Genomic DNA, 22,054 nt, shown 5'->3' with positions numbered 1-22,054 from the left:
AACCACGCGACCCGCGCGTTGCCGTCCCACAGTCTTTTCCCCCGACCACGGAGGTTGGTTATGTCATGGATTGTCGTAAAGACACCCGAAAGGCCCACACCGCCCACACCGCGCAGAGACAATCCATGATGCAATCATGCAATCAGGCAAAATCGTCAACTGCTTCCCGCGGACACGGTTTGATCCCTTACACGCCCGGAGTCCTGTTCTATCCATCGGAGGACGGGAGGACGGGACGCGCTCGAGCTCCAGCGGCAAGCCGGCATCGCACGGGTTGGGCACGGCTCTCGAGAAAGTGAAGGTTTGTCCCGTGTGCTTCGGGGGGCCGGTACCTCGGAGGTGCGTACTTGAGCGAACTCCGCTGTGCTTATTACTACAGACCAGCTAATCAAGACCAACGTCAACTTCCAAAACCTCCTCCACACATGGCGGAGAGGCGGGGACGAGAGATCGGGAGCAGCGTCGATATCGATCACTTCACAGTATACGATCGGTGGCAATGCATGCAGCATACTTAACTCATGCTCTTCATATCATCCTCCTCCACAATTGCCGCTAAGGTGTCATTGCTCTTTGCAGTGCTTTCATCGGCAATTGCGCCCACAGAAGCCCACCCGTGTCACTGCCTGCCAGACGCCGAATAGCGTTCATCGAATTATCCCGGCTACACCGGTACAGCGTCAACGGTGCGTCATAACAGTAATACAGACTAATAACAGTGCAGTACGGCTAACGCGCATGCGGATGCGCAGCTGATGATACACCTTCGTAAGCGAGACATGCACTCTACGAACCACCCATCGTGGCAAACCACCCCAAACCTCCGACGGACCGGAAGTCGACCCCTGCGGACGACCAACTCAGGAACGTTAACTTGGATATTATGCTTCAACACGACACGACACGATACGGGCTCCCCGGTGAATAAGATTAAGATGATTGGCATTGCAGGGTCGGATCCAGGGTCCTCGGACGGAGCATGCTGGATATTGAATGCTCATCGACATCGCTGCGGTTGTACTCTCCTTCACGCGTACGGCGAATCGCCTGGGCGCCGCAGGCCCGGCGGGATCATGATCCAGCCAGGCGGGTGGTACAAGCTGGACTGCCGCCAGGGTATCGTCTCGATTATCCTGCCAGTGGTCGGCATCGGCGCAGCGGCGTTCATGTTGCCGTTCATGTTGCCGTCCACGTTCATGTTCACGTTGCGCATCGTCAAAGTCCGAGTCCCCGCCGGTCCACCGTCAATGTCGAAGTACCTTCCCGCGCCGTAATGCTGGCCGGCAGCTGACTGCGTCGCGGCGGTACTGTTCACCCAGGCTGCCGTCCTGGACAGTCTTGAATGCGGCACCAACTTGCCTGCTTCGCCCACAATCGCCTGCCGCGGGACCGGAACTGGTACTGGGATTGGGACGGGAACTGAGGTGCCTGGACCGGGCACTTCAAGCATTTGCGCTTGCATGGAAGGCGGACGTTCCTGCAGGTGCGGCTTCCCCGCCCCCACACTCGCACCCTCGGCAACATCAAAGCCCCGCCGCTCGTGTTCGTGCTCGTGCCAGGCCCCAGCACGGTGTTCTTGCTCGACATCTTGCACGGGGGAAGCAGCAGCAACATGCGGCCCGACATAGCACATGCCCGCCTTAACTTGAACGTCCTCCTCCTCCTGCCCCGGGAACACGACCACACACGTCCCGCAGCACGTATAGTACCGCGTCTCGCACGGCTCGACGCCGTCCGCGACGAGCTCGATGTCCCACGAGACGAGCGGCGGCGCGTGCGGGACGGCGCACGCCGTCGGCGTGTTGTCCACCGCGCGGAAGGACGCGGCGCAGCGCGTGCAGCGGTGCACACGGTGGCTCTCGACCGCTGCTATCGCGGGGTCGAAGTCGACGCCGAGCGTGCGCAGGCAGGACAGGAGCATGCGGAGGATGACTGGGCTGACTGGGCCTGGGGTGGCGATGGCGGGGGCGGGGCCGTCGCAGCTCGGGCTGAGGGGGTTGGAGGGGCATGGTTTGGCCGTGGTGGTTACGGCGCGGAAGATGCGTTCTGGGAGGTCGGCGAGGTCGCCGCGCATGTAGGCGACGTGGAGGATCTCGGCGGTCATGTTAGATGTGGTGTTAGGCATGGCGTTGGGTGTGGTGTCGGGCGGAGAGGTGAGATTTGTTGATGGGTGGGGATTTTCGGAGTGGTCACTGGGTATTGTAGAGCCGTCGGCATCGGAGTCGATTGCCGGGCTGGAGAGTGTGTGGTAGTGGTCGTGGTCGTGGCGAGTTGTAGTAGGCGAGCCGTTCATTGTCCCGCAAGTGTGGTTGGTAGAATGTGGTACGAATGCAGGACCTGGAGAGGGCGTCGCAGGGCGATCGGCTACGCTTGCCGGGCGGAAGAGCGGATGGTAAGTCGCAGGCGAGCCGTTCATTGTCGCGCGAGCGTGTCTGGTAGAATGTGGTACGGACGAAGGAGAGTGGGAAGCGGGCAAGTTGACGGAGGAACAGACTTTTGAGTTGGTTTCTTCCAATGGACGGCAGGTCATAGCCGGGGAGCTTTGGTAGCCAATGCTATGGTAGGTCTATTGTTCCCCGCTTTGTCTTTGGGTCATTGGGTCGGTGTTGTGGCAAAGGCTGTGGCGCATCAATAATTTTGTAATGTGCACTGTAAATCAAGCAAATAGTTATGGAGTGCATTCTGTGCAAGTTTATATTCCACTAGTCGTCCAGAACAGAGTTCGTTTCGCCAACTTCATGCGAGTGTAAGTAACCACGTACTGGCGTGACTCCCGCACCGACCGACAATAGTCCGTATGTTTCGACTTGGCATCTGGATGTGTTGCATCTGAGTTTTATGGATTGTTTTCAGTGAGATGCGTGTCAGTGCACCAGCAACAACATCATTGGGACAAAACCAGTGCGGAACGAAGAAGTTGAAACTTGAAAGCGTTCAGTAGCGCCCTGCTATAGGCCTGAAGCGCAGACGCCCATAACAGGCAATGCCGGCCGCGACGCCCTCTTGACTTATTACTTACCATCGCGCAGGTCGACTTATAACCCCGGCATGGACGCTCTGAGGGTAACAAAAGCGAGTTCATATATCACAAGGATTGTTTAGAGACTCACAACTCGCTGATCAGGTCGAGGGAGTCCTGTACACAAAGGGTGGAAGCACGTCCTCGGGGACGCTGCACCTCACCGCGCACCATGCCATCTTCGGCTTTGACGAGGAGGGACGGGAGGAGATGTGGGTCAGTCCAATCTACTACTCACGCAGACGTTGATTGACTAGAGATCTCTCTGTGCGGCGCTGGCTTGCAGGTCCCATATCCGCTCATATCACTCGTGTCCCGGATGCCCATGACGCTGCATGGTCGCTGCCCCCTTACGATGCACACGCGGACGTTCGAGACGATGTTCCTTTCGTTTGCGTCGGAAAAGGACGCGATTGACGTGTTTGAGAGCGTGAAGGAGTTGACGGTAGCCAGTGAGTCTCCATGTCTCTCTCATTCATGGCCGCGCAATCGCCCCCACATGCATATGTCTCGGCACGCATCTGACAACGCTGTCCTGGAGCCTCGGTCAACCAGCTCTACGCATTCTACTACGCCCCCAATCCACCGCTTGCCGCGAACAACGGATGGTCGCTATTCTCCCCGCGTGAAGAGTTCGGCCGCATGGGAGTGGGCACACGCTCGAAGGCGTGGCGCTTCACGGATATTAACAAGGACTACTCTGTGCGTCCCTCTCACGGCTGCGCTATCATGCTCTCATGGAATAACGTTCCAGTTCGTGTAGTTCTCCCCGACATACCCCTCGCGCCTAGTGGTTCCGACCCGCATAAGCGATACCACCCTCCAGTATGCCGTCAAGTTCCGGAGTAAGGGACGGCTCCCAGTCTTGACGTACCTCCATTGGGCCAACTACGTGCGTCCGTCTATTGACTATGTGTGCCACTAGTCTGAAACTCTCCTCTTCGCGCTCCTTGTAGGGATCCATCACGCGTTCGAGCCAGCCCATGGTCGGGCTGACGAACAACCGCTCGGTACAGGACGAAAAGCTCATCGAGGCCATCTTCCAAACCCACCATAACCCCGACTCCCGAGTGAGTCCGGGCCCGGTGTACGGCGCAACCGCGACGAACCTTATTATCGACGCGCGCCCGACAACAAACGCCATGGCTAATACGGCGAAGGGCGCGGGGACGGAGAACATGGATCATTACAAGGAGGCGAAGAAGGCGTACCTCGGCATTGACCACATCCACACCATGCGCGAGTCGCTCGGCAAGGTCGTGGAGGCGCTCCGGGGGACCGAGATCATGCAGGCCGCGACGATGACGGCGGAGGGGGAAGAGCTCCCGGCCGCTGCGCCAGTGCTGGACCGCCAGGCGCTGCGCCGGTCGGGCTGGCTGCGCCACATCTCTGCGATCCTCGAGGGCACGCTGCTCATCGTGCGGAACGTCCACGTCAACTCGTCCCACGTGCTTATACATTGCTCGGACGGGTGGGACCGCACCGCGCAGCTGTCTTCACTTGCCCAGCTCTGCTTGGACCCTTACTACCGGACGCAGAAGGGCTTCGCGGTCCTCGTGGAGAAGGACTGGCTGGCGTTCGGGCACAAGTTCCTCGACCGCTGCGGCCACCTCTCGTCGGAGAAGTTCTTCCTGGCCCCTGTGGAGAACGCAGGGGGAGGGGGCGGCGCAGAAGCCGCACAGGCCTTCCTCGCGTCCGTGCAGAACCGGTTTGCGTCGCAGAACCACATCAAGGAGACGAGCCCGGTCTTCCACCAGTTCCTCGAGAGCGTGCGCCAGATTCAGCGTCAGTTCCCTGAGCGGTTCGAGTTCAACGAGCGCTTCCTCCGGCAGCTGCACTATCACTTGTATTCTTGCCAGTTCGGCTCCTTCCTCTTCAACACGGAGCGGGAACGGCGCGTGGGCGATGGGGGCCAGCCACCGCCGGTGTCGCGCACGGTCAGCGTATGGGATTTCTTCAACTCGTCACCCGAGATCGAGCTCAACAAGAACCCGCTGTACGACCCAAGCCTCGACGATCCTGCGAGCAGGACACCTAAGACCGACATGGGCGTGCTGATGCCCAATCCGAAGGATGTGCGTTTCTGGCACGAACTCTACGGACGGACGGACGAGGAGATGAATGGGAGGTTCGTCATGAAGCAGGCTGCTGAAGAGCCGGAGGTAGCGGGGCCGATCGAGGGAGCGGACGAGGACCCTGCAGCTGCGCAAAACTGCGTTACTACGTCTACGCCTAACGCCTCCGCGGCGGAGCTTGTCCCTCCCGCGGTATCCCCCCAACTGAGCATCCCAACACCCCAGTCAATAGCACGGTTCCTGCAGAGGGGCACGTCCCCTTCTCCTGCGCCCACACCTCCTAACGAGCGTCAACGTACTCCGGAGCTCCAGCGAGTGCGGAAAGAGAGTCTGCAACCGCCCTCACCGGGTGGTTCTAGTTCTAGCTTGAGTGTTCTTGCACCTCCTCGCACACCTTCGCCCAGCATACGCGCAATGCGGACATCGTCCCCTCGCTCTACTGCATCCGGACAACCATCGGCCGACCTCTTCTCTGCAGGACGCTCCTGGTGGGGCAAAGTCTCCACTGGGGCGACCACAGCCTTCTCCGCAGTGCAAGACGCGTATGGCGGCCTGGCGAAGGATCTCCGGGGTCTCTCCCTGGCGGGTGAGCAAGGTGACCCCGCGCGCGGCGGGGAGCTCAAGTCGCGGGAGGAAATCAACGCTTGGGGACAGAGCGGAGGCGACAGTCCCCCGTCCTCTCCGCACCGCAGCCCGTCGTCGCCCCGGGCGCACACCCTGTCCGCGTCGTCGGGGGGCACGCTCAACCCGTGGAACACGACGCAGACGCGGCCCGCGATCCCGTCGATGTACATGGACAACCCTTGGAGCTCGGTGCGGGCGCCGGAGCGCGAGTCGCGCCCAGCCGCGTCCGCGGTGTCGTTCTCGTCCTCGCCCCAGGCACTGGAGACTCAGCAGCAGGAACGGAGTGCGCTCCCGTTGGATCCGAATGTTGCGTTGCCGGCGTCCATGTCACTCCCACACTCACGCAGTGGTACGCTGGACGGCGCCCGGGTGCCTCAGGCTTCGGTTCTTGCGAATTCACTGGCAGATAACCCGCTTGATCCCTTGGAGGATGCTGCTGCGATGGGTCGTGGTTCTGGGAAGCGAGTAGCCTCCCCGTTACCTGCTGTGTCGCCCCCACCGCCGGCAGCAGAACCAGCGAAGGAGATTCCGAATGCAGCCTCGGATCCGTTGGGCGTTGGGGTGTGGTAGTGCGCACTACTTTGAGGGTCATGATGGCAATGACAGGTGCGAGGTTCGGCTGTATATGTAGATGAGTGTAACTTAGACGAGTACGATGCATTGCTTGTAGGATATCGTACGTGTTTGAGTAGACTAACCCTGGAGCAACTATACACCTTGGAAGACGTTAGATGCATCGCGTGGCTGGGGTGTCCGTCGCCTGAATGAATGTTCACGACAAGCGTGTATTTGGACCCATCTGTTTTTGAGATGTTGTGATAGATGTAGTATTGTACAACCGTGAAGCTCAGACAGTGAGTCTACTGTCTAAGGTCGCCATACGCCTATTTAACCATGAACATGGACTTGCAAGGTTTCGTTGATCACATGTACAGGAGCCTGCACGGCGGTACTTCAGCTTCATTCCCGTCCACGGGTGTCGTGTCCCTTTCTCAAGACACATGTCAAACGTTTGCAGCTTCCCTAGGCCCCCGTCGGTCCCATACAGTACTAGCGTCGTACTCCCGGTGTTCTTCCCACACATCTGCAGCGGTGCACGAACGGCGGCCGCTGGCCATCGATTCTCGGAAATACAGATAACCCGCTGGAGGATGGACGCAAATCTGCAGGTCGATGTGCGAAAACAATTGCAGGCCAGGTAATCTATATCATCACATGTCGAGCCTCCTTGCATCGGCAGATGCGTCCAACGGAAGGTCGGACAACTCATCGGTCCTCAACGTGCGTGGCAGGCATGTCGACTGCAAAAGCGAATCTCGGCTGTTTGTATGACTCTAAATGCCAGCCATAAGCTGAATTGTTGGTCGAGACCAGTGATTTATAGAGGAAATATAGCTGAAGATCGTACGACGCTAAGAACGAGGCGCGTATGTAAAACTAGCGTGCAGAAGAGGGCCTGCCGCGAAAAGAGCGGCGGGCGCACGATAGATTGCGTGCTAAGCGGTGCCCGGGGTCCGCCGAACTTCAAATTTATAGCAGATTGGCTTTCGGCGAGCGGCTTCTCACCCACGTCCTCCATCCTCTCCTCCTCCCTCTTCCTCTCCCTGCTCCCTTCCTCGTCGTCCTAGCCATGTCTGCCAACGGATCTGCCAACCCTGCTCCCCACGCTGCGCTTGCGCCCGGCCACTTCCTCTTCACTTCTGAGTCCGTCGGCGAGGGTCACCCTGGTGCGTACACGACGAATAGTTGAATTGCCCACATGTTCTGACGCCTGCTGCGTTCTCCAGATAAGATCTGCGACCAGGTCTCCGACGCCATCCTCGATGCCTGTCTCGCTGAGGACCCCTTTTCCAAGGTCGCCTGCGAGACCGCGTCGAAGACTGGTATGATCATGGTCTTTGGTGAGATCACGACCAAGGCAAAGATCGACTACCAGAAGGTCATCCGTGACACGATTAAGAAGATTGGCTACGACGACTCGTCCAAGGGCTTCGACTACAAGACGTGCAACATCCTCGTTGCCATCGAGCAGCAGTCTCCCGATATCGCGCAGGGTCTTGAGCACGGTTCGCTCGAGAACATCGGTGCTGGTGACCAGGGTATCATGTTCGGTTACGCAACCGACGAGACCCCCGAGCTTATGCCCCTCACCATCGTTCTCGCGCACAAGCTCAACGCCGCGATGGCTGCTGCCCGTCGCTCGGGCGAGCTCGGCTGGCTCCGCCCCGACTCGAAGACGCAGGTGACTGTTGAGTACAAGAAGGAGGGTGGTGCGATGATCCCCCTGCGCGTCGACACGATTGTCGTCTCGACGCAGCACGCGGAGGAGATTTCCACTGAGGACCTCCGCAAGGAGATCCTCGAGAAGATCATCAAGAAGGTCATCCCCGCGAACCTCCTCGATGACCGCACCATCTACCACATCCAGCCCTCTGGCCGCTTCGTCATCGGTGGTCCCCAGGGTGACGCTGGTCTCACTGGCCGTAAGATCATCGTTGACACCTACGGTGGCTGGGGTGCGCACGGTGGAGGTGCGTTCTCGGGCAAGGATTGGTCGAAGGTCGACCGTTCTGCAGCGTACACCGGACGTTGGATTGGTGAGTAGACCTCTGGTTTCTGGACTGACACGACGCTGACTACTTCACACAGCTAAGTCCATCGTCGCTGCTGGCCTTGCGCGCCGTGCTCTCGTGCAGCTCTCGTATGCTATCGGTGTCGCCGAGCCTCTGTCCGTCTACGTTGACACGTACGGCACCGGCAAGATCTCGGATGAGGAGCTCGTCGAGGTCGTCCGCAAGAACTTCGACCTCCGCCCTGGTATCATCGTCCAGGCCCTTGGCCTCCAAAAGCCCCAGTACCTCAAGACCGCGTCGTACGGTCACTTCGGCAACCCCGAGTACTCCTGGGAGCAGCCCAAGAAGCTCGTGCTCTAAGTGCGGGTAATTGCTTGCCCTTCCCACCTCTTTGTCGCCACTCGCTGCTGGGTTCCTCGCTGCCATTGTCGTTCATGTCGTCGCTGTATTGCTAGAGCATCGCACACCGCACCGGAAGTTCATCCTTCCGCCTATTTATCCCCGCACTACGCTGTTTATTACTATACCACCATAGACCTGCGCACGCCCTCTTCCATCCGCACATCCCCGCACCGGCTGCCCCACCGGTAGATGCATCCAACTGCCCCGTCGCATTATCCGCGTCCAACCGTCCGCGACATCTCATGACTCATGATCTAACGATCCATCTTTGCATACATCTCATCCCGCTGCTCATGACCTGGCTTTGCGTAGGCCTGCTTACATACGACCATACATTACTATTGGGTTCCGCGCTGCATAGTACTACCGCGTAGTCACCACTTGTAGTACTGGATAGAAAAGAGAATACGAACCGCGTTCAACCGCGCTGTATCTCTATGCTTGCGAATGGGCTTTGCCTTTGCAGGACGTTTGCGTTGGACGAAAGACTGGAGCGACCGGCACGTTGACCACAATGTCACGTGTGACTGTATGTGACGTCACAACATCTTCTTCAGTCGCACGTCACTCTGTCTCTGGCTTGACCACAACACCCTACGACGCCGACTAGAGGAACGCTTTAGGGATCGTCAGAATCCCTGGTCTGTGTGGCTTGAATCTATCTTTTGACTGCTGTAGGTCTGCACCGCGTTGTGAGACCGGAGCTCTTAGAAGATTGTGTTCGGCGTCGCTCTACCCGCCACATTTTTGTTGCAGGGTTGCTAAGAGCTCATTCGAGAGCCATCTGACAGACAAGTCTGCAGAGTATTGAGTCTAGTAGGAGGAGCGGTGGCCAAGATGGATGGTGGCGAGAACGTCAGCGTCCACACACGGCAGTGGACTTTGCAACCAGAGTCTGAGTATAGATTTGAGCTCGACCCCGGCACCTCGCTCGCGATCAAGGTGTGTCCCTCGATGCGCACTTCTCCACGCTATCGGATGAGGTTATCCTCTGTGGCGATGCCTGATCTTTTCCTGCTTGCTTTTTTGTCAGCTCGTGACCGGCTATGCCGAGATCTTCGGCGCGGAACTGGCGGACGGGAAGACATACCTGTTCGGCCAGGAATGCAAGGCGGCGGTCTTCACCTGGCAAGGGTGCACAATAGAGATGAGTCTCCCACTCCTTTCCCCGTCACAGTCATGCATGCGTGTTTACCAAAACTCTGCGCTCTAGCACGTCACGGGCCATCCTTCGGTCGAATACCTCTCAGACGAGACGCCCATGGTCGCGTACGGAAACGTTCATATGGCCCTCGAGGCAATGCGCGTGCGTGCGCTCGCCGCTGTGCACGGCTCGCCGATCCACGACGACGGCGACGACGACATGAGCGGGACGGATGCTCCGCGTGTGCTCGTGCTCGGCCCAGAGACCTCCGGCAAGACGAGCGTGTGCAAGATCCTGACGAACTACGCCGTGCGCGCGGGCCAGGACTGGACACCTGTCTTTGTGAACGTCGACCCGAGTGAGGTGCGTATGCGTATGTGTATGCGCTGTGCGGATCTTTGGCCTGTTGCTGATGCTGATGTTGGCATTTTCGTTGTGCTCAGGGAGGTTGGGCTGTCCCCGGGGCGATCTCGGCGGCACCTATCCCTGCGCCTATACAGACGGCCACTCCGGCTTCTCCGTTGGGTTCGGTGGTTACGTCTGCGCCGAACCATGTCGCGTCGAATGCTCTCCTCCCGCTTTCGTACTGGTATGGTCATGCGGAGATGAAGCGGAATCCGCTACTCATGGACAGGCTCATCCGGAACCTCGGAGAGAACATCCGGGACAAGTATGAGAGCGACGCGGAAAGTGAGTCGGTCTGTGGTGTGTGGACAGCGGGTGCTGAAATTTGTCTTAAGGCCACTGTTCGGGATTGGTTGTGGACACGCCGTCATCGTTCGCTGCGAGTTCTGGGACTGGAAGCGACCACCGGCTGACGATGATCAAGGCGTGTGTCGATGCTTTCCGCAGTGAGTATCTACCCTCATAGTGCGCGTGCAAGAGCTTGACACTGGTGTCTAGTAAACGTTATCCTGGTCGTTGGTCATGAGAAGCTCAATGTAGAGATGCAAAGGACATACGGCAATCGTATGACAGTGCTCAAGATCCCCAAATCGGGAGGAGTACGTCAATCATAAACTGCATCCTTGTATTCCAATTACTCAATCGCACCCTTCATATAGGTCGTTGAGCTTGACCAAGTATACAGGGAACGTGTGCACAAGTACCAGCTCCACACATATTTCTACGGTCATGTCATCGAGCCTCCGCCCGGTCTCTCCACGAAAGCCTATGTCCAAGCTGGCGAGCAGACTCCAGATTTAACGCTGCAACTTTCCCCGCTGTCGACTACCGTCAACTTTGGCGACATCACGATATACCGGATAGGAGAAGGTCAGGCGTCACGTCGTTGCACCCTCTTGAACACACAATTGAAGAGGATTCATATGCAGAGACGATGGCTCCGAACTCTGCCCTACCCATAGGCGCTGCTCGGGTGGTGTCAGAAGTGCAACCTCTCCTCGTCGACCCGGCGCTCTCGGGTTCAGGTTTGTACAACGCTGTGCTTGCGATCCTTGCCCCTCCCAATCCGGATGAGGCGGAGCGGTACGACGAGGAGATCCTCGACTTGCATGTCGTTGGATACATTGTGATGTGCGTTTTTAACCTTGGCACTGCGGTCTGGGAGCTATGCGAGACTGACACTGCTTGCTTTGCAGCACAGCTCTGGATCTGCCAAACAAACGCATGACTGTGTTGTCTCCAAGTCCTGGCTCGTTGGTCGGCAAGACCGCGATTGTGGGCTCGTTCGAATGGCAGGAATGATTATGTAGCTGTCTGGCATCGTAGAACATCAATCCATATAAGGAGTACTAGTACAGACATGCGTATCCATCCAGAAATCATCTCGTAGACATTTGAAGCAACTTCGAGACCCTCAATCTTACACCTTCAAGAAAACTGCTCGCCGCCGGGCCTCCTAAAGCTTGTACACGATCTTTTCTCCACTGACCTTCCCTTCGCGCATGTACTGCAGGCCGTCTGGAATTGCGTCCAAGCCCCCTTCCCAGAGCTTCATGGACAATGGTTTGACGGAGCCGTCCTGCACGAGCTCGGGGATCTTCTTCACGAACTCCACTATCTGGGCCACGTCCTCGGTCGAGACAGGAAAGCGCGCATCAGGTCCGAGCTCGAACGCACGCCCGAGAGCCGTGTAGAGCAGCGTATCTGTCCCATAGTCAGCAAGCAAGCTCGCAAACACTGGCACGGTGTCGGTGGAGCTACTACTCACACTTGACCTCGACGTCCGCCCTATCTGTCGCGGCGGGATCAGGCTTGAGCACGACGACCATCTTCCCGCCGTTGGACCCCATCGACTGCGCAGTGATGCGCTGGGACTCCTTCTCCGAGATCGCGTCCAGGGCGTATGCGATCGAGTCCGCGGTCACGTCCTTGATGTTGTCTACCACCTCCGGGTCACGGTAGTCGAACACTTCGTCCGCCCCGAGCGACCGCACCAGGGGGAAGTTGCGCGTGGACGCGGTGGTGACTACTTTGTACCCCGAGAGGTGGGCGAGCTGGATCGCGGCTTGGCCGACGGCCGCTGTGGGATGATCGAGATAGCAGTGAGCATTGAATGAACGTAGGAGGGTTTTGCAAGGCGGGATGGTGGTGCTACAGTAGCAGAATAATGGACTCACAGCTCCCGCCATATACGAGAATCCATTCGTCGCCGGGAGCCTTCTGAGGAGGCTGGACCAGCGCGAGGCGCGTCGGGTGGTACAATGCTTGCGCTGCAGTCCACAACCTACACGATATCCACATGAGCCTGAGGCTCGCCCCATTCTCAAGCAGGAAAGAACGTATACGCACGCGCAGCTTAGGGTGGCAGCCTGCTCATGCGTGAGGGTGCTGGGCGGGACGACCCACGCGAGCTCTGCAGGGGTCTTGACGTACTCGGCGAATGCGCCCTCGTCCGGGAACGTGGCCCCGTGGACGAAGGCAGCGACGTGGTCGCCGACCTTGGGGGTGGTGACGTCGGCACCGACTTTGACTACGGTCCCGGAGAGGTCACATCCCAGGACGGTGCCAGGCTTTCCCACAGGGGAGTCGACATCTGTCGGCATCGCATGATCCAACTCAGCAGGGATTGGAGCAGGCTGCAGAAACTGTAAAATGCGCACGTTTCCAGTCTGTGGGGTTCAGGGCAACAGCGACGGTCTTGACGAGGATGTCCTTGGGGCCAACTTCGGGGACGGGGTGGTCCTTCACCGCGATGCTACCTCTCTGGACGTTGCAGACACCGCAGCTGTTAGCAGTGGCAAGGACCTCGGACGACGTGGTAGAGCACGTACCTGCTCCAGCACCAGAGCTTTCATGACTTTGGGGATGTCAGACACCATTTCGATGCTCTTGGGTCGATGGCGATGAGCTGAGCTGATTATTTATGTGAAGCCTGAGGAGAGCCTGAGTAAGCAACATCAACGGCCCTTTGCACTCATGCCCAATTACACATCGAAGCGAAGCCGTAACAGGCCGTACTTCGTTTCCCATGATGTGGATAGGGTACAGTACTTACCACCTGGGTATACGGTTCACCGACGAAGTACTAGAGTACGGTGAGCTTCGTGAATCCCGAGCGTCAAGCTTCAAGTTGTCATGGCAAGTGGTCCAATGGTCAGTATCATATAGCACCCACATATCCATGCAGCAGATCATCCAGAGAGGAGGTCGCTCAAGTCGGGGCATGTACCAGTTGTAAGTAAGTGGTACATATTATGATGTGCCGCGGATTCGGGACATGACCGATCCGGATCAAGTCGGACTCGGACCGACGTCCAGCTCCTCCTCTCCTCCCACCCATTTTGACAGGAACGCCGGTCGATGGCCAGCCACTTGCACAGTCTACCCGCTGCTGCCCGGAAGGACACTGCAGACCAGCTGTGCAATGAACATGCGCCATACTGCATTGGGTCTGTACAAGGTGTGGAACTTGTGGCTAAAAATGATGCAGACGCATTCTAGTCGACATTACACAGCAGACCCTCGCTGACCAAGCAGGAAGAAGACGAATCCGTCTCACTTCCATGACATCTATGTCATCCTTTTCGAGCCTATGACTGGAGTATGTCGCGGAAAACCGGGAGGCGTGAAGCTTCGAACCACTAGCAGGTGACAACATAACTCCAGGCGCTTTGACAGATCACCCATAAAAGCCCCCGCTGTGAAAGCCCCTCAATTCGAAATCAATTCCTCCACATCCAACCACAGCTCATTTTGGCAGGATACCCAGATCGAAGCATGACAGCAATCCCTGCAACCATGAAGGCCGTCGTCCTTGACGAGGTATGCACACTCCTTCCTCGGCTTGTAGCCAACGCCCGGTTGAAAATATGACTCCTTCCAGAATCTCAACATGTCATACAAAGACCACCCAGTACCTCCCGTCGGAGCCAAGGACGTCCTCATCAAGACCGTCTCCGTCGCCCAAAACCCCACCGACTTTAAACGTATGTACCGTCGGCAATCTCCGACTCCTCCCTCTCCCCAAGCCACGCACCGAGCTGAGAATCTGACGATGCCACACAGATGTCGACTGGAAGATCGGCGTCCCTGGCACCATCGTCGGCTGCGACTTCTCCGGCACCGTCGTGCAGGTCGGCCCGGATGTCTCGAGCCTCCATGTTGGCGACCACGTCGCGGGCTTCGTGCATGGTGCAACGTTCTCCGATGACGGCGCGTTCGCTGAGTACGTCAGGGCACCCGCGGATCTCGTCTGGCGTGTCCCAAAGAATACGCTCAGTCACGACCAGGCGGCGACTGTTGGGCTCGCGTAAGTTCGACTGGTCTCGAATCCCGTATCTCCCCACTGACGATCTTTGTATATGGACGTAGGTTATGGACTGCTGTCCAGGCGCTGTATCACCCAGCTCGGCTTGGCCTCGTCGAGCCTCCCGCCAAGGCCCCCAGCAACGAGTGGATCCTCGTCTTCGGCGGAAGCTGTGCGTGCACCTTACCTACCTCACAGCTACCCAGCCATACTCACCGCGTATTGGCATATTGGCAGCCGCCGTCGGCCAGTTCTCGATCCAGCTCCTCCGCCTCTCGGGCTACAAGATTGTCACCACCGCGTCCCCGCGCAACTTCGAGTTGGTGAAGTCGCTCGGTGCCGACGCCGTCTTTGACTACCGCGATCCAGAGGTCGTCGCGAAGATCAAGGCCGTCACGGGGGACTCCCTCACGCGCGTGTTCGACGCCATCTCTGAGGTGGACTCCCAGCGCATCTCCGCGGCCTCTCTAGGTCCGGCAGGCGAGAAGATTATCGTCCTGCTCAGTCCGCAGCCTGGGGCGACGGACAGGACGGACGTCGAGTTTTGCGGTGCGTCCCCAGTTTCGTAAAATGAGGTTAACGCAAGGCTGATATGCGTTTGTATACGTCTTACAGAGACTTTGGTATACACGGCGCTCGGGCGTGCGTTCGCCTGGCCGAGCTTGAACCAGACGTACCCCGTCTCAGAGTCGGACCGTGCGCATATGGTTCAGTTTGTCAGGAACCTGCCTGGCCTCGTCAAAGAGGGTGCGATCAGGCCGCTCGCAGTGAAGCTTTGGGAGGGCGGGCTTGCGGCGGTGTCGGACGGGATGCAGTATATGCGTGAGGGCAAGGTCAGCGCGCAGAAGATCGTTTACAGAGTGTGAATGATGACTTGACCGTGGTGTATGATATTTGTAAGGGGGTGGCTCTGAAAGTAGAATACATGTACCGTGCCTGGTTGTGTTACGATATGAATACTTGTTCAATACTTTCCTGCAAGCTTAACGTCGGATGCCAATATTGATTCCAGGCGTTGAGAGTGATGTCTCGAACGAGCGCATCGACAAGAGGACGTTCCGTTGAGCGCCTAGTATCTTGAACTCCGCACTCATCAGCCACAGACGCGTCTGCCCGCGATATACCAGTTTATACCCTGTACACGATCTTCTCTGCACTCACTCTCCCCTCACGCATGTACTGCAAGCCATCCTGAACTGCCTCGAGACCACCCTCCCACAATTTGATCGGCAACTTCGGCTTAATGGCTCCGTCCCGCACCAGCTGCGGTAGCTTCTTCAAGAATGCCGCCATATGCGCCTTATCCTGGGGAACTGCTGGAAGCTGCGTGGACCCTATACTGTACGCATATCCGTACACGGAGTTCAGCATCGTGTCTACGGTTCACATGCCAATGCAGCGGGTTAGCGGGAGGTGCGCAGTGGGAATGAGACGTGGACCCACTGCTGCATGTCACGTCATTCCTGCCAGACTCTTCGCTCTGCAAGGGGTTCAATCCGACGACCTTGCCACCGGAGGGCCCGATGGCCTGCACGGTGACTTTCTTGGTCTCATCATCCGCGATCATGTCTGCGCCGTACTTGATGGCATCGCCTGTTGCCTGCTTGATTTTCGCCACCAGGTCGTGCTCGTGGTAGTCGACGGCCACGTCCGCACCAAGCGACTTCAATAGCTCATGATTGCGCGACGAGGCAGTGGTGACGACTTTGTAGCCCGACAGATGGGCGAGCTGGATCGCGCTCAAGCCGCAAGCCGCTGAGCTATTGGTGAGCAATCGAGTTCTTCAGGACAACTTCATGGTCACTCACTGCTTCCCCCGTAGATGAGGATCCACTCAGGCTTCGCGACCTTCTTGGGTGGCTCGACCAGACCGAGATGCTTCGGGTTATACAGGGCTTGTACGGCAGTCCAGAATCTGCCAACCGATCCTTCAGTTATGCCGAGTCGTACCACAAAGGACCCCGCTCATGAACGTACACAGTGCCATATGCCGCAGCCTGTTCGTGGCTGAACGTGTTTTCCGGCACGATCCACACGAGTTCCGGATCAGCCTTGACGTATTCGGCGAATGCGCCCTTGTCAGGGTACGCGCCGCTGTGCGCGACGCCAGCGACGTGATCACCGACTTTGGGCCCGCTGCTGACGTCCTTGCCGGCTTTGACGACGATTCCAGAGTAATCTAAGCCGAGGATGCTCCCAGGTTTTCCGAGCTTCCAATCGATGTCTGTGGAGCGTATTAGACAAGTGTTGCGACGGGCACCCAGTGCTGTACGCACGCTTCCACTCGGAGGGGTTCTGGGAGATCGCGACGGTCTTCACAAGGATTTCGTTGTCGGCGATAGTGGGTACTGGATGCTCTTTGACTGAGACCTGGCCGCCACTCTGCATGAAGACCTCGTGTTAATAGACTTCAACCCCCCCTATAGCTGGTTGCGCACCTCGTCGAAAACCACAGCCTTCATGGTCGTAGGGATCACGGAAGTTGCCATTGCTTGATGAGAGGATTGCAGGTCCCGGTCAAGGTTGGCGGTGAGGTGCTCAGAAAGTCGCGACGAAGCTAACTTGAAGAGACCCACTGTCTCATGCTTTTTGTACCAAGTGTGATCCTCCAGACCCCTTCCCATAGAACCTGCCATTTCCGTCACCGTGCGCACGTAATTTCCCGAATGCCGAAGTTAAGATGACGCGGATTGCGATCGCGCCAGATCCTCTCTCAAGTCCGAGTGTTTCGGGGTTTGGGCACTTCCTCATGTTGGTAAGCTAAAGCTACTGACAGATGCGATGGCACCCGAACAGTTCCTCTCCTGACTGTGGGATCAATCGAGCAACACGAACAGGGTTACGATCATCATACGCGTAGTACGTCGTTGCGTCTTACGAAGATGTACCTCATAAATCCACAAACCCGAGTCCCACCGCCAACTTGAAGCAGCTCATTCTGCCTACCTCCCCGAACTCAACTGGTAGTGGTTTCATGACCGACGAGCAGGAAAGGCTTCCGAGAAGTGTATGAACTTTCTCGATGGTCGTGTCGGGACTTCTACACTAGGTACACAATCTTCTCAGCACTGACCTTCCCTTCACGCATGTACTGCAAGCCATCCTGGACCGCCTCGAGACCGCCCTCCCAGGACTTGATAGGGAGCGGCTTCACCGCCCCATCCCGGACCAGCTGCGGGAGTTTCTTCAAGAATGCGGCCATATGCACCTTGTCCTCCGGCACAACTGGGATCTGTATGGACCCAATGCTGATTGGATATCCGTATACCGTGTACAGTGACATCGCTGTCCACAATCGAGTGAAGCGTGTCAGTCCAGGGCTCCGGTGAAATGTGTAGGGACGTACTATGGAATGTCACTTCCTTCCTCTCGATCTCATTGGTCTGCATAGGGTTCAAACCAATAATGTTGCCGCCCGACGGGGCAATAGCCTGGACGGTGACCCTCTTGGTCTCGTCATCTCCGATGGTATCTAAGGCGTACTTAACGGAATCTCCTGTCGCTTGCTTGATCTTTGACACAAGGTCCGGCTCGCGGTAGTCAATGGTCACGTCCGCGCCGAGAGACTTGAGTAGCTCATGGTTGCGGGACGAGGCGGTAGTGACGGTTTTGTAGCCGGACAGACGGGCAAGTTGAATAGCGCTGAGGCCGCAGGCAGCTGAAAGCAAAGTGAGCACTCATTTGGGCTGTGCAACTCGTGAACACTCACTACTACCACCGTAGATGAGCATCCACTCGGGCTTGGCGACCTTCTCCGGTGGCTCAACCAAACCCAGATGCCTCGGGTTGTACAATGCTTGGACGGAAGTCCAGAGGCTGTTCCGACATTAACATGTCAGCTATATGGATCGTACTGAGAGGAAATAGACATACACAGCGCTGTTGGCCGCGGCCTGTTCATGGGTGAACGTGTTCTTCGGGACGACCCACACGAGATCCGAGTCAGCCTTCACGTACTCGGCGAACGCTCCCTTGTCCGGATATACACAGCCGTGCGCTACACCGGCAACGTGGTCGCCAACTTGAACGCCGTTGGTGACGTTCTTGCCCGCTTTGACAACAACCCCAGAAAAGTCGCAGCCGAGCACACTTCCTGGCCTGCCGAGCTTGAATTGGATGTCTGTGATGCGGATTAGATGGTCATTGTGGCAGACAATGGCCGCAGGACGTACGCTTCCAGTCAGTGGGATTAAGGGCGATCGCGACGGTCTTCACGAGAATCTCGTCGTCTGCGATGGTAGGGACTGGATGCTCTTGAACAGAGACTTTGTCGCTCTGTTAACAGGCACCGATCAGTGTCGACGTACTGGAGCAGATTGCTATGAAGACATATACCTCTACGAAGACCACAGCCTTCATCGTTGCCGGGATCTCGGAAGCCATACTTCACAAATAATGGAAGGCGAAAGTTCAACGTTCAACGGCAGGTTGGGGTGACGCAGCCTGAGCCCCCTCACGCTATTTGTATCGTCTCCTGCCCAGCGCGTTGTCGTTTCCTTCCCACAGAGCTAAACTCTAGATCAAGCATACTAAGCTTGCGCCATCTCCTCCTCCACTCTGGGCCTCTTGTTAGTAAGCCCGAGGATTCGGGATTTATTGTGCGGAGGCGCAGCTGAGCGTGGTCAAGAGAAGGTTTGAACTTTGCCAGACAGTATGCTCGGTCTCGTGCCGGACGAGCGCACGTTTGAAGCTCCGCTTGTTCAGCCCCAGACGCGTCGCGACTGCCCGACGGCATCCAGCAACAGTAACTCAGTCTCTAATACCATGATCAGTCCACGAAGTGTACGATATTATCTGCTCTATACTCTGTATACGATCTTCTCCGCGCTGACCTTCCCCTCGCGCATGTACTGGAAGCCACTGGGGATGGCCTCGAGACCACCTTCCCATAGCTTCACGGGGATCGGTTTAAGGGCACCTTCTAGGACATACTGTGGCAGCTTCTTCAAGAACGCCGCCATGTGCGTCCTGTCCTCGGGCGCGGCCGGAAATTGCATGGGCCCAAGACTGAATGGACGACCGCTCACCGAATACAAGAGAGTCTCTATCCACACGACGACCTTGACTCAGTATCAGGATGAATAACGCGGCGAAACCACGCACCCGTAATCGTCACGTCCTTTCTTCCAGTCTCTTTGCTTGCCATCAGGTTCAATCCGACCACTCTCCCGCCAGACGGCCCGATGGCCTCTATGGCGACCTTGTGGGTCTCTTCGTCCCCAATTGTCTCCAAGGCGTACTTGAGCGTGTCTCCGGTCACTTGCTTGATCTTCGCCACGACATCCGGGTCGTGGTAATCAATGGTCACGTCCGCCCCCAGCGATTTGAGGAGCTCGTGGTTGCGTGGGGAGGCGGTAGTGATGACTTTGTACCCCGACAGGCGGGCGAGTTGAATGGCACATAGACCCACCCCAGCTGAACACGGTATCGCGCACAGGTCAGCATGAGGGTACTAAGCGTACACTTTGGAAGCACTCACAGCTGCCGCCATAGATGAGGACCCACTCGGGTGTGGGGGACTTCGCGGGAGGCTCAACCAGGCCCAGACGTCCCGGGGCATAGAAAGCCTGCACAGCGGTCCAAAACCTGTCGACCAAATGGTGAATATTGGAAGCGCAGCCCCAAGCCCAGTGGTGGAAACCTACGCGACACCATAGGCAGCGGCCTGTTCGTGGCTGAACGTGTTCTCGGGGACGATCCAGACGATATCCGCGAAGGTCTTGACGTACTCGGCGAACGCACCCTCATCTAAATACGCAGCGCCGTGGGCTACACCAGCGACGTGGTCTCCGACTTTGGGGCCGTCCGTGACGCTCTTGCCCACCTTGACCACTACGCCAGAGAAGTCGCAACCGGAAATGCTGCCCACCTTTCCGAGCTTCCAGTCGACGTCTGCGAGATCCATCAGAACATATTCATATGAACATAATTGCTAATCGGTGGACGCACGCTTCCAATCTGTGGGATTGAGGGCGATCGCGACGTTCTTCACGAGGATCTCGTCGTCTGCGATGTCGGGTACCGGATGTTCTTGGACTGAGACTTTGTTACTCTGTAGACAGGATCAACATCAGCACCTACTATAAAAGCTGGCGGCGATGAAGACATACCTCGACATAGACCACAGCCTTCATTGTTGCGGGAATAGTGGAAGCCATGGTTCACAGATGTTCACTCGAGGTGGGGGATCAACTGCAAAACTCTACGATGCATCCGCACTATTTGTACGGCACGGTCCTCCTGTCTACCATCTCCGTCGTCGCGCGGGACGACAGCTCCCGAATTGTATACTTAACAGATTACGCCATCTGCATAGTCCGAGTACTTCGGGATTCGGGCACTATTGTCGGCGGTGCGTTTGTCAGCCAGAGCGTAAACGTCCTCCGCATGTGTTTCGACTTTTGACCGGCTGACAGAAATCGAGGAAAGTACAGCTCAACGCGGCTTCGTGTGAGGTTGGCCAAGTGGATGATGTGGCTTTACCGAAGTTCAAGCCAATTCGTTCGGGCTCATAACGAATTCCAGAGACTGGGCTCGAGCATAGGCTCTTCTATCCCTGACGAGCTGAAACGACCTTCGAAGTCCGTGTGTGACCTTAGGCCTTTAGGGGTCGATGTGCCTCCCCGGGCTGTGAAAGGGCAGTGTGGGTGTAGTACGTACGGTAGCTCAGCGCCATGTCCAGTGTTGCCGCTATCATCGGCATGAATGGTGTCGCCGTCAGTGGCATGTCAGCCACTGCGGGGGCAGTATCGAGCAGTAGAAGTAAGGAACTCCAGCCTGGCCATCACGTTGCTATCCAATTTTCAGGATGAAGCCAAGGAGGGAGTCTCCCGGGCCCTCCTCGGACTGGCCATTACAGTGACGACGTACATAATCAGGGAAGGTATTCAGAGCAAAAGAAGTGAAGAAAGCTCACGTATGAAGTTCCTTGCACTGATGTAGGTGCTGGTTTCCGGCTTGGAGACTCCCTGAGACTCCTCGCACGAGTCGCGACTACCACAGTACATACACTGTAATTTTAAACGGACGCGTCCGAGTTCACGTGGAGGCCACTTGTAACTCCGCCTGAATCAGCCACAGACGCGTCGAGGGCGCGACGCGCCTCGGTCAACGACCCGACCATTCTGCCTTCGACGCGTTCATGCTCACTGACGTTCCCAATACCTTCTCGTACTTCCACTCCTGTGCTCTATTCTGTGATGGCGACAGTTGAGTTCGGTCAACCGAGCAGCCTGCTCTTTCCTACCAGTCTCGCCGACCTCCAAGAGAGTTCCCCCGAAGCCGCCAGCGAGGACGCGTTTGTTCCGACAGGGCTCCTTCTACAAGAACCTAACGCGACCGAAGATGATGAGGAGATGGACGTTGGACGCGTTGGAGAGCCTTCCGGGTTCGGAGGTACGTCATCACACTTGCGGTGGTACCCGTGAAGATTCGTGGATGAATGTATGCGAACTTTGGGTTGCACACTTTGCGATCGTGAATTGGACTTGCAAACCTGGCGTGAGG

At 57.2% G+C, this 22,054-nt stretch overlaps 9 protein-coding genes across 9 annotated transcripts; 4 read left to right on the top strand and 5 right to left on the bottom strand.

Annotated features, from left to right (window-relative positions):
• Positions 1-643: 643 nt before the first annotated feature.
• Positions 644-2,599, bottom strand: L226DRAFT_530699 (uncharacterized protein). Its single transcript, XM_067679917.1, has one exon. It carries the CDS (start codon positions 2,291-2,293, stop codon positions 1,028-1,030), a length of 1,266 nt encoding a protein of 421 aa, XP_067541125.1. The 5' UTR covers positions 2,294-2,599; the 3' UTR covers positions 644-1,027.
• A 425-nt stretch (positions 2,600-3,024) lies between these two features.
• On the top strand, positions 3,025-6,463 carry L226DRAFT_530698 (phosphatases II). The gene is made up of 6 exons (XM_067679916.1): positions 3,025-3,072; positions 3,125-3,235; positions 3,306-3,471; positions 3,561-3,721; positions 3,783-3,911; positions 3,976-6,463. The coding sequence occupies exons 1-6, from the start codon at positions 3,049-3,051 to the stop codon at positions 6,286-6,288; spliced, it is 2,904 nt and encodes a 967-aa protein (XP_067541124.1). The 5' UTR covers positions 3,025-3,048; the 3' UTR covers positions 6,289-6,463.
• An 885-nt stretch (positions 6,464-7,348) lies between these two features.
• On the top strand, positions 7,349-8,651 carry L226DRAFT_454017 (methionine adenosyltransferase; the record flags this gene model as incomplete). Its single annotated transcript, XM_067675160.1, has 3 exons — positions 7,349-7,445; positions 7,506-8,315; positions 8,368-8,651. 3 exons carry the CDS (start codon positions 7,349-7,351, stop codon positions 8,649-8,651), a joined length of 1,191 nt encoding a protein of 396 aa, XP_067541123.1.
• A 626-nt stretch (positions 8,652-9,277) lies between these two features.
• L226DRAFT_609420 (uncharacterized protein) lies at positions 9,278-11,623 on the top strand. The gene is made up of 9 exons (XM_067686053.1): positions 9,278-9,635; positions 9,727-9,840; positions 9,910-10,200; positions 10,281-10,527; positions 10,578-10,688; positions 10,741-10,841; positions 10,902-11,112; positions 11,172-11,373; positions 11,439-11,623. The coding sequence occupies exons 1-9, from the start codon at positions 9,531-9,533 to the stop codon at positions 11,542-11,544; spliced, it is 1,488 nt and encodes a 495-aa protein (XP_067541122.1). The 5' UTR covers positions 9,278-9,530; the 3' UTR covers positions 11,545-11,623.
• L226DRAFT_530696 (GroES-like protein) lies at positions 11,526-13,426 on the bottom strand. Its single transcript, XM_067679915.1, has 7 exons — positions 13,298-13,426; positions 13,074-13,174; positions 12,903-13,005; positions 12,592-12,835; positions 12,420-12,526; positions 12,011-12,322; positions 11,526-11,946 (listed from the first exon to the last, which is right to left on the bottom strand). The coding sequence occupies exons 2-7, from the start codon at positions 13,119-13,121 to the stop codon at positions 11,699-11,701; spliced, it is 1,062 nt and encodes a 353-aa protein (XP_067541121.1). The 5' UTR covers positions 13,122-13,174; positions 13,298-13,426; the 3' UTR covers positions 11,526-11,698.
• A 194-nt stretch (positions 13,427-13,620) lies between these two features.
• Positions 13,621-15,491, top strand: L226DRAFT_501141 (GroES-like protein). Its single transcript, XM_067677814.1, has 6 exons — positions 13,621-14,064; positions 14,126-14,228; positions 14,308-14,551; positions 14,614-14,720; positions 14,786-15,097; positions 15,164-15,491. Exons 1-6 carry the CDS (start codon positions 14,020-14,022, stop codon positions 15,412-15,414), a joined length of 1,062 nt encoding a protein of 353 aa, XP_067541120.1. The 5' UTR covers positions 13,621-14,019; the 3' UTR covers positions 15,415-15,491.
• On the bottom strand, positions 15,432-17,149 carry L226DRAFT_609417 (GroES-like protein). Its single transcript, XM_067686052.1, has 6 exons — positions 16,987-17,149; positions 16,825-16,930; positions 16,526-16,772; positions 16,357-16,463; positions 15,992-16,303; positions 15,432-15,924 (listed from the first exon to the last, which is right to left on the bottom strand). Exons 1-6 carry the CDS (start codon positions 17,035-17,037, stop codon positions 15,677-15,679), a joined length of 1,071 nt encoding a protein of 356 aa, XP_067541119.1. The 5' UTR covers positions 17,038-17,149; the 3' UTR covers positions 15,432-15,676.
• Positions 17,150-17,461: 312 nt separating this feature from the next.
• On the bottom strand, positions 17,462-19,167 carry L226DRAFT_609416 (GroES-like protein). Its single transcript, XM_067686051.1, has 6 exons — positions 18,884-19,167; positions 18,721-18,823; positions 18,422-18,668; positions 18,258-18,364; positions 17,895-18,206; positions 17,462-17,833 (listed from the first exon to the last, which is right to left on the bottom strand). The coding sequence occupies exons 1-6, from the start codon at positions 18,929-18,931 to the stop codon at positions 17,589-17,591; spliced, it is 1,062 nt and encodes a 353-aa protein (XP_067541118.1). The 5' UTR covers positions 18,932-19,167; the 3' UTR covers positions 17,462-17,588.
• A 71-nt stretch (positions 19,168-19,238) lies between these two features.
• On the bottom strand, positions 19,239-21,160 carry L226DRAFT_501138 (GroES-like protein). The gene is made up of 6 exons (XM_067677813.1): positions 20,659-21,160; positions 20,498-20,600; positions 20,194-20,440; positions 20,028-20,134; positions 19,652-19,963; positions 19,239-19,592 (listed from the first exon to the last, which is right to left on the bottom strand). The coding sequence occupies exons 1-6, from the start codon at positions 20,704-20,706 to the stop codon at positions 19,348-19,350; spliced, it is 1,062 nt and encodes a 353-aa protein (XP_067541117.1). The 5' UTR covers positions 20,707-21,160; the 3' UTR covers positions 19,239-19,347.
• Positions 21,161-22,054: the final 894 nt, after the last annotated feature.

The sequence above is a fragment of the Lentinus tigrinus genome, assembly GCF_003813185.1.
Source record: "Lentinus tigrinus ALCF2SS1-7 unplaced genomic scaffold L226scaffold_3, whole genome shotgun sequence".
Classification (NCBI taxonomy): domain Eukaryota; kingdom Fungi; phylum Basidiomycota; class Agaricomycetes; order Polyporales; family Polyporaceae; genus Lentinus; species Lentinus tigrinus.
The sequence above is the reverse complement of the archived record's forward strand: the minus strand, read 5'-3'. Positions and strand labels throughout refer to the sequence as shown.